General features: G+C 37.3%; 1 protein-coding gene across 3 annotated transcripts in view; it reads right to left on the minus strand.

The window, feature by feature from the left end:
• hltf (helicase-like transcription factor) overlaps positions 1-7,792 on the minus strand; it is a 110,036-nt gene extending 102,244 nt beyond the window's left edge. For 2 of the 3 annotated variants that reach the window (XM_039760688.1, XM_039760680.1), the window contains exons 1-4: positions 7,459-7,792; positions 6,492-6,702; positions 4,403-4,569; positions 3,843-3,982 (exon numbers count right to left, since the gene is read on the minus strand). In XM_039760688.1, the coding sequence (XP_039616622.1) occupies positions 3,843-3,982; positions 4,403-4,569; positions 6,492-6,702; positions 7,459-7,472 (532 nt within the window). In that variant the 5' untranslated portion in view covers positions 7,473-7,792. Of the gene's footprint in view, positions 1-3,842; positions 3,983-4,402; positions 4,570-6,491; positions 6,703-7,458 lie in introns of those variants that run through there. The other variant, XM_039760695.1, reaches the window with a different exon arrangement.
• Between the last annotated feature and the right edge of the window lie 7,528 nt (positions 7,793-15,320).

Below are 15,320 nucleotides of genomic sequence, written 5' to 3' on the forward strand. Positions count from 1 at the left end.
AGCCACCCCCAGGCCTGATTACTGCCACACCTGTTTCAATCAAGAAATCACTTAAATAGGAGCTGCCTGACACAGAGAAGTAGACCAAAAGCACCTCAAAAGCTAGACATCATGCCAAGATCCAAAGAAATTCAGGAACAAATGAGAACAGAAGTAATTGAGATCTATCAGTCTGGTAAAGGTTATAAAGCCATTTCTAAAGCTTTGGGACTCCAGCGAACCACAAATGGCAAAAACATGGAACAGTGGTGAACCTTCCCAGGAGTGGCCGGCCGACCAAAATTACCCCAAGAGCGCAGAGACGACTCATCCGAGAGGTCACAAAAGACCCCAGGACAACGTCTAAAGAACCTCAGGCCTCAGTTGCCTCAATTAAGGTCAGTGTTCACGACTCCACCATAAGAAAGAGACTGGGCAAAAACGGCCTGCATGGCAGATTTCCAAGACGCAAACCACTGTTAAGCAAAAAGAACATTAGGGCTCGTCTCAATTTTGCTAAGAAACATCTCAATGATTTTTCATCTCAGTTATTGCTGCTAAGGGTGGCACAACCAGTTATTAGGTTTAGGGGGCAATTACTTTTTCACACAGGGCCATGTAGGTTTGGATTTTTTTTTCTCCCTAAATAATAAAAACCATCATTTAAAAACTGCATTTTGTGTTTACTTGTATTATATTTGACTAATGGTTAAATGTGTTTGATGATCAGAAACATTTTGTGTGACAAACATGCAAAAGAATAAGAAATCAGGAAGGGGGCAAATAGTTTTTCACACCACTGTAGATCACTATATTAAAAAGCAATTCACCTCACTATCAATTTTGCTCCTCTTATAAGTTTGTGACAGTACAAACTAAACAATTACATCTCATCCAATCGGTCATGTTATCTTGCTCTCAAAGCACACATGTATCTATTTCTGAACTTCACAATGGGGAAAAAAAATAAGACTGTGAGCTTGTGTTTCGCCTTTTTTTTTTTTTTTTTTTATAAATACTGTGATAATAAGTATGATTCCTGTAATTGTATGCTGAAATTCTCCTGTCTTGAACATAAATCCTTTCTTGACCTCTGCTGTTTTTCCTTTCAATGAGTGCTGAAATGGTGCTGCATTAACACCACTGTAAGTCATTTTTATTAGTAGCTTTTACTCACGTTCTTCTCATGCATTATTGTGCCTTCCATAGTAATTTCTCTAAATGCAGTTATGTTTGAATACAGTACTGACTCTCATTCAGTACTACTGATTCTGAAAAAAAGCAGGTAACGGTTACACTTTTGGAACTTTGGCATCGACTTAGGACTAAAATATCAGTTCTTGTGATATTCCTCGTTGTAGACAGAATGGGGGGCCTCCACTCTGAACTCCGATGCAAAGCCACTAGGCCTTCCCAACAGTATTTTCTAACCCAGAAGTATAAACTTTCGGAGATTTTTCCACAAGTAACCCCTTGCTAGTGCTTAAAGCCTGCTCCTTCCTTCAAGTGGTCCAAATAACTTTTGAGTCAACAGATGCTATTTTTGTGTTTCTCAATACATATACACTTCTAGTTCACAAAATTAAAAACAAAAAAAAAAAAAAAATATATATATACACACACACATATATACACACACACTATATGGTCAAACATGGCCTGACCATCACATCTATATAAGTTTGTTGTTGGGCATCCCATTCCAAAACTATGAGTATTAATATGGAGTTGACCCTTCCCTTTGAAGCTATATAAGCCTTCCTTTTTAGGAGGAAGGCTTTCTACAAGATTTTGATGTGCAACGTTACAGGGAATTTGTACACATTCAGCCAAAAGAGCATTTGTGATGTTAGGCGAGAAGACCTGGATCGTAAACTGTATCCTAATTCTTCAGAAAAGCATTCAGTAGGGTTGAGGTCAGGGCTCTGTGCGGGCCACTTGATTTCTTCCACTAAAAACTTCAAACCATGTCTTTATGAACCTGTTTTTGTGTACAGAGGCACAAGCATGTTACAACAGAAAAGGAACTTACCCAAACTGTTACCACAAAGTTGAAAACACACAATTGTCTAAAATGTCTTCACTTACAGCTGCTTTTATACCCTTCACTGGAACCAAGGGGCCCAGCCCAAACCCTTTAAAACAAATCAAAGACCACTATTCCTCCTCCATCAAACTTTACAGTAAGCACTACGCAGGCCTGAGAATAGCATTCTCCAGGAATCCACAAAACTCATATTTGTCCATCAGATTCCTAGATAGTAGCATGAGCATAGTAGCATAGTAGCATAGTTGCATGAGCAATCGCTCCAGATGGCTCCAGAGTCCAATGACAGCTGACACTTGGCATACAGCATAGTGATCTTAGGTTTTTGTGCAGCTGCCTGGGCAAGAAAACCCATTTCATTTCGTTGCTTGCACCTTGCTATTCACAGGAGCGCAGGAAATCTCAGTCAAACTAATGAATCTAACTTTCCTTCTAGCAACGAGAGGCCAACTAAAACATAACAGTTGGTTTTGTCACAGTTTACAGTCAATTACCATCATCAACTCCTCATTTTGACAAAAGTCGGCATCAGCCCTGAAAGAGTTCAAAAAAAGCCAAAACACACACAAATGCTTCTGTTATTACTAGAGTTAGTTCATAAGTAACTTCATGGATGCTTTGTAAGCTCAATGATGTGGCCGATCAGATGCCAGTTTTCATTGTTCTACTTGTACTGTAAGCAATATTTTTCAGTTACTGGAAAGATTGTGTCAAAGAATAATTTTGTAATGTGTACATTGCAAGATATATTGGGGAGTCATTGTTGATATCATCCTTTATAAACCCTATGCTAAAATTTCTCCCAATTGTTGTTACACCGGGGAGATCCCCATGTCTATCACACATTAAAACACTAGTTTACTTAAATAATAGTTGTGTAACTTCTTCAGAAGTATACCGGTGATTCATATCTTGCTTACATTAAGGTGTCTGTTTAAAATGCTCTCAATTTTGTTGGTCTTCGTGTAATTTCTTGTGTAAATCCTGTAGGCCACTTTGAAATAGTTTAGTCATGCTTGCACTGCTTGATCTCTCAGTAACAATTTTAACTGGTGATTTTAATGTTTTTGTGTTATTTTACTTCATTTTAAGCAAATACTGTTTTCCTTAACTGTTGTCTCCATTAATCTAATTAGTAAGCTACAATTAATATCCTATTAACAAGGCCAAGCTAGATCAATAAGACTTTTACAGACAAAGGATGCAAAATATTATCTAACTATCATTATTGTTCAAGTCCCAGGAAATACAGAGATATCTTTTTTGCCAATATCACACACCTCTAGAGGAAACACGCACAGATATGGGGAGAACATCCAAACTCCACACAGGAAGGACCCAGGACACCGCCCCTGGTCTCCTTACTGCAAGCAGAAGTGCGACCATTGCCCTACACAATAATCCTTTCATACACACGTTGTTCAGTTTGAGATTTTAGCTTTGTATGCAAAAGGGAAAAAAACAATTTCCAATTCAAAATATCCTGGGCTTCTTTAACAAGGCAAAGTAGGTTACAGGGTTATTCTATTCACTAAATCAACATTAAGAAGAATAGACAAAGAGATGTTATTTTGTTTTTTCAAAAGCAAACATTTATACTTTCTATAAAAGTACATGCAAAGAGCCAAAGAAACCCACAAGCACAACCACACACACTCCATAAGCATCTTCAATCTATCCCTGCCCTCAGTGGTCCTGGGCAATTTTTAAAAAGTTTAATTTATTATCATGCAATCATTACAACAAACAGTGTATTATTTATTGAAGGTGTTTTTCAATTTATAATAAAAGAAAAAAAATAGTAAGCAGAAAATACCAGGTAATTTGGAAGATGGTGCTAGTTTATATCCATGTCTGTTAAGCTTATCAATAACAGCAGATCTGTTTTCAGTCTTTCCCCAGAACTGCAAATTAACAGGCATTGTAAAAGAATTTGTTACACCAAAGGGAACAATCCTGTGGCAGGACAAAAAAAAAAATATTAATTTAAATTTCTGTGCAAAAATGCTTTAACATACTTGCTGAAAATTACAAAAATATACTACACAGTTAGCAAAGTTCTTTTAATCGGTTTTACATCAAAATCTTAACCTTAAGTTTATTCTTTTCTCAGTTTTTCCATAGGAGCTTTGAAACGGTTATACTGGATAAATATTGCACACTCACAAAGCAATAACTATAATAATCTCATTTATCAGGTTGCAAAATAAGCCAGAACTGGAATGTTAAAAACCAGAATCCCCCCAATAAACAGAAAGGTTGGGATAAGAACCTGAATTAGCCATTCAAAAATATGTTAAAATAATAAGCTCAATCACAATAGGCAAGGAAAGAAAATGTAAAAGCTATCTTATGTCTGTGAAGTTTAATACATACCCTTCAATTTTTGCAAGATTGTTGTCCATGACAAAAGCCAAAGGCACTGCCAGCTCTTTCTTAATGTGCCCTACTTTATCTCCATAAATGTTGTTTACTTGGATGGCATTGCTGTCATATGGATTATTAGGCTCTCTGACAAGTGCCACCATTTCATTTTTGTTAACCTTTTAAAAGAACAAAAGGTCTATAGGTAATCTAAACGTTTTAATATCTTCAAGCCTTAGAAAACAGTATATTGCATAAATAAAATATCTAAACTCAAATAAAAACATTAACAACTACTGCTGTTCACAGAACAATACATCACGTTAGGGTGAAAGGAAAGAATTAAAATGCTACTTCATTAAAAAGAAAATAAATATAGTGCATCCGGAAAGTATTCACAACTCATCACCTTTTCCACATTTTGTTATGTTACAGCCTTATTCCAAAATGGATTAAATTCATTTTTTTCCTCAGAATTCTACACACAACACCCCATAATGACAACATAAAAAAAGTTTACTTGTTTACTTGAGATTTTTGCAAATGTATTAAAAATAAAAAAACTGACAAAGCACATGTACATAAGTATTCACAGCCTTTGCCGTGAAGCTCAAAATTGAGCTCAGGTTCATCCTGTTTCCCATGATCATCCTTGAGATGTTTCTGCAGTTTAATTGGAGTCCACCTGTGGTAAATTCAGTTGATTGGACATGATTTGGAAAGGCACACACCTGTCTATATAAGGTCCCACAGTTGACAGTTCATGTCAGAGCACAAACCAAGCATGAAGTCAAAGGAATTGTCTGTAGACCTCCAAGACAGGATTGTCTCGAGGCACAAATCTGGGGAAGGTTACAGATAAAATTCTGCTGCTTTGAAGGTCCCAATGAGCACAGTGGCCTCCATCATTCGTAAGTGGAAGAAGTTCAAAACCACCAGGACTGGTCTGACGAGACAAAGATTGAAATGTATGGTGTGAATGCCAGGCGTCACGTTTGGAGGAAACCAAGCACCGCTCATCACCAGGCCAATACCATCCCTACAGTGAATCATGGTGGTGGCAGCATCACGCTGTGGGGATGTTTTTCAGCGGCAGGAACTGGGAGAATAGTCAGGATAAAGGGAAAGATGACTGCAGCAATGTACAGAGACATCCTGGATGAAACCCTGCTCCAGGGCGCTCTTGACCTTAGACTGGGGAGACGGTTCATCTTTCAGCAGGACAACGACCCTAAGCACACAGCCAATATCAAAGGAGTGGCTTCAGGACAACTCTGTGAATGTGCTTGAGTGGCCCAGACTTGAATCCAATTGAACATCTCTGGAGAGATCTTCATCCAACCTGATGGAGCTTGAGAGGAATGGGCGAAACTCGCCAAGGATAGGTGTGCCAAGCTTGTGGCATCATATTGAAAAAGACTTGAGGCTGTAATTGCTGCCAAATATTTATCGACTATGTATTGAGCAAAGGCTATGAATACTTATGTACATGTGATTTCTCAGTTTTTTTATTTTTAATAAATTTGCAAAAACCTCAAGGAAACTTTTTTCATGTTGTCATTATGGGGTGTTGTGTGTAGAATTCTGAGGAAAAAAAATTAATTTAATTCATTTTGGAAAGAGGCTGTAACATAACAAAATGTGGAAAAAGTGATGCGCTGTGAATACTTTCCAGATGCACTGTACATGTACACTTTATGTGCACCCTATATACTGGATGCAAATAAACCATATTTCATTTTTTATGTGCAAACACATACTTGATTGTCTTACTTTTACAAACAAAAACTGACAAGCATCTTAAATATCTTTCAGACGTTACTAATGAGGTTGCCACACAACCTATCTATTGTAGGGCAGCACTGAGCACAAGGCAAAAAGACCAATAGTTCATCGAAGGGCACTTTTGAACATCAATCAACATAACCCAAAATACGTTTGGTACAGAGTACTAGGGGAAACACCCATGATGACTCTGGTAAAACATGTAAACTGCTTGCCCTTCTAAGCAATACCATGCACACATTTATTAAAAATAATGTTTCTCCATAACTATGACAAAATTAAAGCTCATTAGCAGTAATTCCTACTAGATACTTACTACACCATTATAGTACCTCAGCCCTACAACATTTCCTCGTAGAGTTCCAAAGAGCTCAGTAACTGTATTATCATCCTCTCCCATCGCAGTGTCATCAACAGTGCTGCTCACTATCTGCGACAAACTCTCTTCTTCAGAGCTCAACAGGAAATCAGCCAATGACAGCCGAGACGGCCCTTCCAATCTTCTCTGATGTGAGGCATTGTGCTTTCTTCAAAGAAAAGTAAAAAATGACATTAGCCATGTTAACCGTGGCCATGAATTTTGTAACTATAGAGCAAGGCTATCGGAATTTTTCGATTTTAGGTTGGTATGCCAATCCTTCTGTTTATACCATGGACATGTCTTGAGTAATATATACGCATATAAATATATATATATATAGATTTTTTTTTTTCAAATAAAGTAGTAGCTTTAGGATAAGTGCAGTGACGCAAATCACATTCGACTTGTTACTGTACTGTAGATTTTAAAGTACTTAATGATAAAAATATGTCTAATGCTTAACAATGTGGTTAAAATAAATTTTAAATAAGAGAAGAATAAAGTTAAAAAACCACACAAAACAGATCTTGACATATATGTAAAAGTAGTTCAGTTTTACAATCTAGACACAAGCTAAATAATGGCTGGACATGGCCTCAAGATGCTCCCCTTCCACCATCAGCAATTAGTTGCACCTCACAGTGCGTTTCAAAGCTGTTGCTGCATTAAAAACACAATTTGTACACATAAACATAAGAAGCATAAATATACAGACCGCGAGATCAAACTATTTGTATCCCTCATTCACAAACCTAGTAAATAAAGGCGTGTCCCCAAGTATAAAATTAAAGTAGATGTCATTTCTAAACCGCTGTGTTATCTCTTTTGAAAGTTTGCAAATTATATGCCCATAATGTGTACAAAGTAATTCGCGTAAGCACAGGTCTTACAAGCAATCCAACCTACATGTATTCTTTCTTACCTTACAAACTGCATCTTCAAAACAAAGTGTGGCTTCCAGAAATCGTGACGAGGAAAGAAACCGAAAGTAAATATTTTTCTCCTTACTGAAACATACGCGAGACTTTATAACGGAATCAAATGTGATGCTGGCATTTTAGGAAATGGGTTGTACTAACAGAAAGTAATTACTATTCTCGAAGCTTGCGAGTCTGTTCTTATTTGTTTTCTCTTAGACCTGCATTTTCTATTTTAAAATGTATATATAACATTTTAAACACAGTTTCCAGCCATAACGATACGTTCAAAGCCTACACATCAACACAATCTGCAGGTAAGAACTGTCTACAGCGATTTCTTCCGTTCTTCTAAACATTATCAAATCAGGATCATGAACAATACTCTTATTGCTGCCACCTGCTGGAAGGAGGTTTTAACTGTAATTATTTATTTAAGTTTAATTTCCTAATACTCCTACAATGTATGAAAACTTCAATTGTCTTTTAAATATTTAATAAAGGCGTTTACTCTCGATTATATTAACAATAATGTATTTCAGATTGTTAAAGGGGTGTCCTTTTTGATAAATTTTCCAGTAGGATTCTAACGAATACTATATTTCAAACTACAGATCGCGTAATGTTGTTTCTTTAGTACCACATTGATCCAATTCTATTGTATGTTTGTGAATATAATAATAATGAGGAGGAGGATTTTTCCCTTCTTTACTGCAGAAAATATGTATTCTTATCTCTAATCAGTGGTTTTATCTAAAACAAATGCCATCTTTTTTCAATGTATTGCCATTTTGCCACTCAGTAGAAACTTTTTAATTTTTAAATTTTAATTGAAATTTGCCTAATGGCACTTTAAAATTTATTTAAGTTTTTTGTTAAGTTTGTTAATATATCAACCTTTTTTATTACCTTACATTCCCTTATGTGCAGGTACCCACAAAAAATTAACAATGCGACCGGGGTTCAAGTCCCTAGTGCCCCTGCCTAAAGTCTTTGTGGGTTTCCTCTCACAGTCCAAAGACAAGGATTTTAAGAAAATTGGCATTGCTAAATTTGCCCTGATGCACATGTGTGTTTGCCATCCAATGGACTGGCACCTGCCTGCTGGGAAAGGCTCCAGTTGTACAAAGTACCATGACCCTGCTCAGGATAGGCTGATGGACGGATGAATTATTTATATACAAGCCAATCAGGGCATGTTTCATTTCCAGTATAAGATCTAATCTATTTGATGATTTTGTCAAATCTAAAACAAGCAAAGATGATAAATCTCATTAAAAATAACTGATGTATTAGACTTAACCTCATTTACCCATTCTAATAAAATAGTAATTGCAATTATTTCAGCTGAAAAAACATTGTTCATCTTATATTCTTATAATTAATTCTATATTTATACGTCAACATAAAGTGCAGACACTACTCTTATTACTTAAGTGGTGTTTTATCCCACTAATAGTTGAAAAAAAAATTATATGCCGATCTTCCAAATTATTGATCAAAAACTCATTACATCTTCTTTTGAAACCAATGCCATGAAGACCAAATTAAAATCTGATCATCCACAACTGCACAATTATTAAATTGAGAGTCCTCTACTAATCTTGAAACACATGCAATACATGAGTCAAGTTTTAGACACCCAACAGTCTTACAATACTTCTGCATTATGGATGACCTTAACTTTGCTTTAAATACAGCCAATAATTTAAGTCCTACAAGTTCCTCCTTAGACACAATGGTAATTTTCCATTCACCATGGCAACAACGAAAATAAATAAGTTGATAAACCCTATATGGCTGACTTCCATGATCCATTATACAGGTGCCGGTCATAAAATTAGAATATCATGACAAAGTTGATTTATTTCAGTAATTCCATTCAAAAAGTGAAACTTGTATATTAGATTCATTCATTACACACAGACTGATGTATTTCAAATGTTTATTTCTTTTAATTTTGATGATTATAACTGACAACTAATGAAAGTCCCAAATTCAGTATCTCGGAAAATTAGAATATCAATTAAGACCAATGCAAAAAGGATTTTTAGAAATGTTGGCCAACTGAAAGGTATGAACATGAAAAGTATGAGCATGTACAGCACTCAATATTTAGTTGGGGCTCCTTTGGCCTGGATTACTGCAGCAATGCGGTGTGGCATGGAGTCGATCAGTCTGTGGCACTGCTCAGGTGTTATGAGAGCCCATGTTGCTCTGATAGTGGCCTTCAGCTCTTCTGAATTGTTGGGTCTGGCGTATTGCATCTTCCTCTTCACAATACCCCATAGATTTTCTATGGGGTTAAGGTCAGGCGAGTTTGCTGACCAATCAAGAACAGGGATACCATGGTCCTTAAACCAGGTACTGGTAGCTTTGGCACTATGTGCAGGTGCCAGGTCCTGTTGGAAAATGAAATCTGCATCTCCAAAAAATTCGTCAGCAGCAGGAAGCATGAAGTGCTCTAAAACTTCCTGGTAGATGGCTGCATTGACCTTGGACCTCAGAAAACACAATGGACCAACAACAGCAGATAACATGGCACCCCAAACCATCACTGACTGTGGAAACTTTACACTGGACCTCAAGCAACGTGGATTCTGTGCCTCTCCTCTCTTCCTCCAGACTCTGGGACCTTGATTTCTAAAGGAAATGCAACATTTACTTTCATCAGAGAGCATAACTTTGGAAAACTCAGCAGCTGTCCAGTCCTTTTTGTCTTTAGCCCAGGCGAGACGCTTCTGACGCTGTCTCTTGTTCAAGAGTGGCTTGACACAAGGAATGCGACAGCTGAAACCCATGTCTTGCATACGTCTGTGTGTGGTGGTTCTTGAAGCACTGACTCCAGCTGCAGTCCACTCTTTGTGAATCTCCCCCACAGTTTTGAATGGGTTTTGTTTCACAATCCTCTCCAGGGTGTGGTTATCCTATTGCTTGTACACTTTTTTCTACGACATATTGTCCTTCTTTCGCCTCTCTATTAATGTGCTTGGACACAGAGCTCTGTGAACAGCCAGCCTCTTTAGCAATGACCTTTTGTGTCTTGCCCTCCTTGTGCAAGGTGTTAATGGTCGTCTTTTGGACAACTGTCAAGTCAGCAGTCTTCTCCATGATTGTGTAGCCTACAGAACTAGACTGAGAGACCATTTAAAGGCTTTAGCAGGTGTTTTGAGTTAATTAGCTGATTAGAGTGTGGCACCAGGTGCCTCCAATATTGAACCTTTTCACAATATTCTAATTTTCCGTGATACTGAATTTGGGACTTTCATTAGTTGTCAGTTATAATCATCAAAATTAAAAGAAATAAACATTTGAAATACATCAATCTGTGTGTAAGGAATGAATCTAATATACAAGTTTCACTTTTTGAATGGAATTACTGAAATAAATCAACTTTGTCATGATATTCTATTATTATGACTGGCACCTGTAGACCTAATCAATTAAGTGTATATTTTATATAAAGTAATCTTATCTGGCTCCATGCTTGACCCAATACAGCATCCTCTTAAATGTACTCAAGTTATTACATTTTTCTACCATTTCTATTCTTTTCTCCTTCCAATAACTTAACTACATAATCAGAAAAATTCCTATTTAATGTAGCTTTCCTTTGTGTAAAACAAACCATTTTTAAAGTTGACTTTTAAAATCCCATCTATCTTCCCATTTTCGTTCTCTGTGGCGAGACATCCGTGTTAGACAACTTCAAATGTTTGTGATGGAACTGTGCTCGAGTCAGAATGAATTGTTGTGGGCGTTTCCGAAGGCGATGATGCTCCAATGAAAATGTCGGAAGTTGTATGCAAATTGAAAGGGCCAACGAAGAAAAGTAAAGTACAGGGGAGCCAAAGTGATGTTCCACATTTCTCAAGGTCATTGCGCGAGGTAGAGGCAGCTGAGTGGGTTGGGTTGGAGTGGTACTTTGATAGGCGATCCTTTGTAGCTTTCAGTCGGCAACATGCCTTGGTCTGGTGCGCACTGTGCTTTCGGTGTCGAATCTTTCTTCAAAAACAACGAGTCCATCATCACTGCGTAACGCGCCTTCCGAACGTATTCCTCCTAATAACGGGGACGTCCAAAATCGGAAAAGACAATACTGTACTTAAGTGAGTGGCTAAATTTAGATGAACATATTAGGTACAACATTAAACAGAAAATCTTCAGGCTGTCCATGAACTGTACGAACACCTGAAAGCATATAAGCTGTAAGAGCATCAATTTTACAGTCTCCTAGATGTTCAGCGCGCAAACATGTTTCTTCCTTTGGCATTTCCAACACGTCTTTGAGGAGGATTTTGCATGAGGACCTTACAAAATGACGGCGGTGCATGAACTCACTGAGATAGACTGGGAGAGTCGTAGAGAGTTGTCATCGAACATTCTGCATACCGTTCATCGAGATGCCATCGTCATATGCAGGGACATGGCACATTTCCTTTTTAGTGGTTTTGTAAATAAGCAATACTTTCGCTCATGAACTTCATCAGTGACCCCTGCACAGTGAGCGTGTTACAGTTTGGTGCGCCGTTGCAGAATTCGGCATTATAGGCCCTTACTTTTTTGAGGAGGACGAGTAACGGTCACCATCACTTAAGAACGTTACATTGAAATGCTAGAGGACGTTTTGCAACCCCGACTGGAAGTAATGGATGTGGTAGATGCCTGGTTTCAACGGGATGGAGAAACAGCTCATACGGTGCGGAGATCCATGCAAGTTTTGCAGGAGATGTTTCCGGGGAAGCTGGTCACCCCCCGCGGCGATGTCTGGAAGCCTTCAAGTTAGCCTGATCTCGCTCCGTGCGATGTCTTCTTGTGGGGCTATCTCAAGTCGAAGTTATACACACACCGGCCTCAAAACCTTGAAGCCCTCAAAGACGTGATTCCCCTTGAAATGGCCAAATGAGTCATGCGAACGTTCAGAAATCGCCGCGAACAGTTTATCGCTAATGATGGCCACCACCTTCAAGACATAATTTTTCACAGTGAAAAATCTATTTTGTGTACCCCTTCTTGTATCGTAATTTATTTTATCTTATAGCGTTTTTGTAGAATACACGTTTCAAATGTTGTACTTCTTTTTGCCTCACCCTGTACTTATTGATACACTCGGTGAAAATAACTTAAGTATAATGTCTTGATTTGTTTTATGTGTTTGCCAAATAAAATCAAAGTCTAATGAAAAATATTTCACTAGTAAGTGACATTTGCATCATGATGCGCAGGCATTTGTTCAAAATATATACGAGGGACGTTCAAAAAGTTTCCGCACTTTTTTAAACTCTTTATTAAGATTTTCAATAACAAATCACATCACCATCGTTTGCGATGCAATTTTCTCAGCGTCGTAACAACTTTTTATGTCCAATTACTACTCCTCCCGGCTTAACCGTTTCCAACGAAAATATAAAAGTGCGGAAACTTTTTGAACGTCCTTCGTATTAAGGAATAAACAGCTAGTCCTCATATAACGACTTGTTTTCTCTGTTATCAAATAAGAAACACAGATCATCTGTAATGCGATCTCGGAAGGCAATACGTTTTGCGAGTTCTGTAAATTATTCCGGCGGATTTTTTCAGTGTGATCAGAATAAGGCTTTGTTCAATCCTTCGAAACAGCACTTAGAAACTATTAGTGGCTTTGCGAACGCGTGATTTTAGCACCTAAAAATGATCGCAGCAGTAAAATAAATCTCCCAAGTACAGAATCAACTGCTCAGAGATGCCACAACAAACACACACTTTCTTCAACAAAATAGACAATCTACAGTTTTCACATGGAGAACAGTGATATGTTGTTTGCTCCAGGATAAGTACAGCAAGAAATGTACTTATTTTGATTGTGATGGCACAATTGCAAATGTTGTTTATCAAAAAACATTGCAATTATAGCAGGGGAGCAATACTGTAGTGTAATATCTATATCAGAGGTTCTCAAGTTTAGTCCTAGGGTGCCACTGTGGCAGGAGGTTTTCCTTCTAACCAGTTTCATAAATCAGTGTTCTGCTTCTAATTGATATATTTGTTTAACTAGCTAGCGGTTTTCATCTATTTTGTTTTCAGAAAAAAAAACACTTAGTATATTTACATGTAAAATACATTTAGTATTTTTTGCCATAGTTTTAAATGTAAATATTCTTTCCCATATCTTTTTAATTCAATCTGTTATGTGAAGGCCTTTGCCTTAATTATATTCAAATACTGACAATTACTGACAAGCAGTGCAAACACAGGTGCAAACAACACCGCTAACAAAGAACAGCTACTTCTGCAGAAGTAAGGTGGTCCGCAAGAATAACTGAGAGAACCACTGATTTCAGCCAGTTATTGCGAATGATCACAAAAATGAACATGGCATTGAAGCAGCTGCTCCTTTCAGCAATCAGTGCCATAGGTCAGGAATTCTACAGTATCACCCCAATCAACAGAGAAACTGTGCCACTCAGCCTGAAACATTACTTCAGTGGTTATACACTTACATTTCAAGCCGAGAATGTTGAATCAATGCCTGCCCATTACATTTAACTGTTTATTTGAATCAAAGATTTCACCTCATAGTTTGTCATGGCCCCACACTACCCCATGTGGGGCCATATTGTTTCAAGTTATTTATTGCAATTTGGGGTCACAGCCATACAGTTATTTTTCTTTCATATTTGAACCTGTACTCTGCCAACCACTTCACATGTTCATATCTCCATAGTTGAATCAAATCTCATAATGCATTGGGAGTGCTAATCATATTTAGTCTGAACACAGTAATTTTCCAATTTAAATTTGCAGCAGACTTTTTAAATAATACCCAGGCAAAGCTAGGTTATATCTATATAAAAAGGGTGACTTGGCATGTGTTTGTATATTTGTACTGTATGTATCGTAGTACTGGGAGCTCTGAGGTCTTATCATGCTCCACAACACTGTAGGCATTGAACCAGGCACTTCACTATTCTCTTCTGCATAAAAATTATAGTTGAATATTACATAGGTGTTAGTGGTTGTATGAATATTTCCGTTTTGCTTTTCTTGAAATTTTAAATGAATGCTGGGTTTCCCACCATTACTTACAAGTGCCTGGATGACATGAACAACTGCTCATAAACATCAGCATGAAAATTACACAGTAACTCAGAAATAGTCTTGACTTAAAATATGGGTTATATGTCATCTCGGTGAAGGGGCAGGGAAGGCGGTGCTTGGTGAATATGTTGTCATCGTGACAGCTCAACTGGGGTGTCTTGGGGGAAGAATGAGAGACCATGATCTTCGTGTTTATACAGGGGATTCCTATTACCGCATCAGATTACATTGTACATTTTAAATGGCCGCAGTTCTCTATGAATATATAATATACAGTAATTAACCTCTGTTCAAACTGCTTCTCTCATGGACAGTATACTGTATGTCTCTTGCTCAGATGAGTGAAAAGTAAAATGTACTACAGCATTTTCAAATAACACCTGGGCAATACCAAAACATGGCTATGTTATTACCATTTGCAACAGTTTGTTCCATTTTAGCCACAAATTGGCTAAATGTTTATTCTTTTGTCAAATTAGTTTCCCTAAAAAATGAAAACACAAGGCAGACTTGCTTAAAATTAGAGTTTGGAGAGATTTACAATAGTTAAATAATAATCATTAATGATATACTGTAGTATTTCAGTATAAGATATACTCTTGGTTTTTCAACTGATGAAATCTGCCGTAGATAGCTGAAATAACATATTGCACAAAACAAAATTAAACAGAAAATAGTTTCTGATCAAATTCTCAGTAATACTAAATACCTGTTTATTCTACAGATGTGGTTCCCACTTTGTGATCCCTTAAGGCTGCTCATTAATTCTGATAATATCTTGATAATATGC

Source organism: Polypterus senegalus, chromosome 1 (assembly GCF_016835505.1).
Source record: "Polypterus senegalus isolate Bchr_013 chromosome 1, ASM1683550v1, whole genome shotgun sequence".
In the NCBI taxonomy this organism is placed as follows: Eukaryota; Metazoa; Chordata; class Cladistia; order Polypteriformes; family Polypteridae; genus Polypterus; species Polypterus senegalus.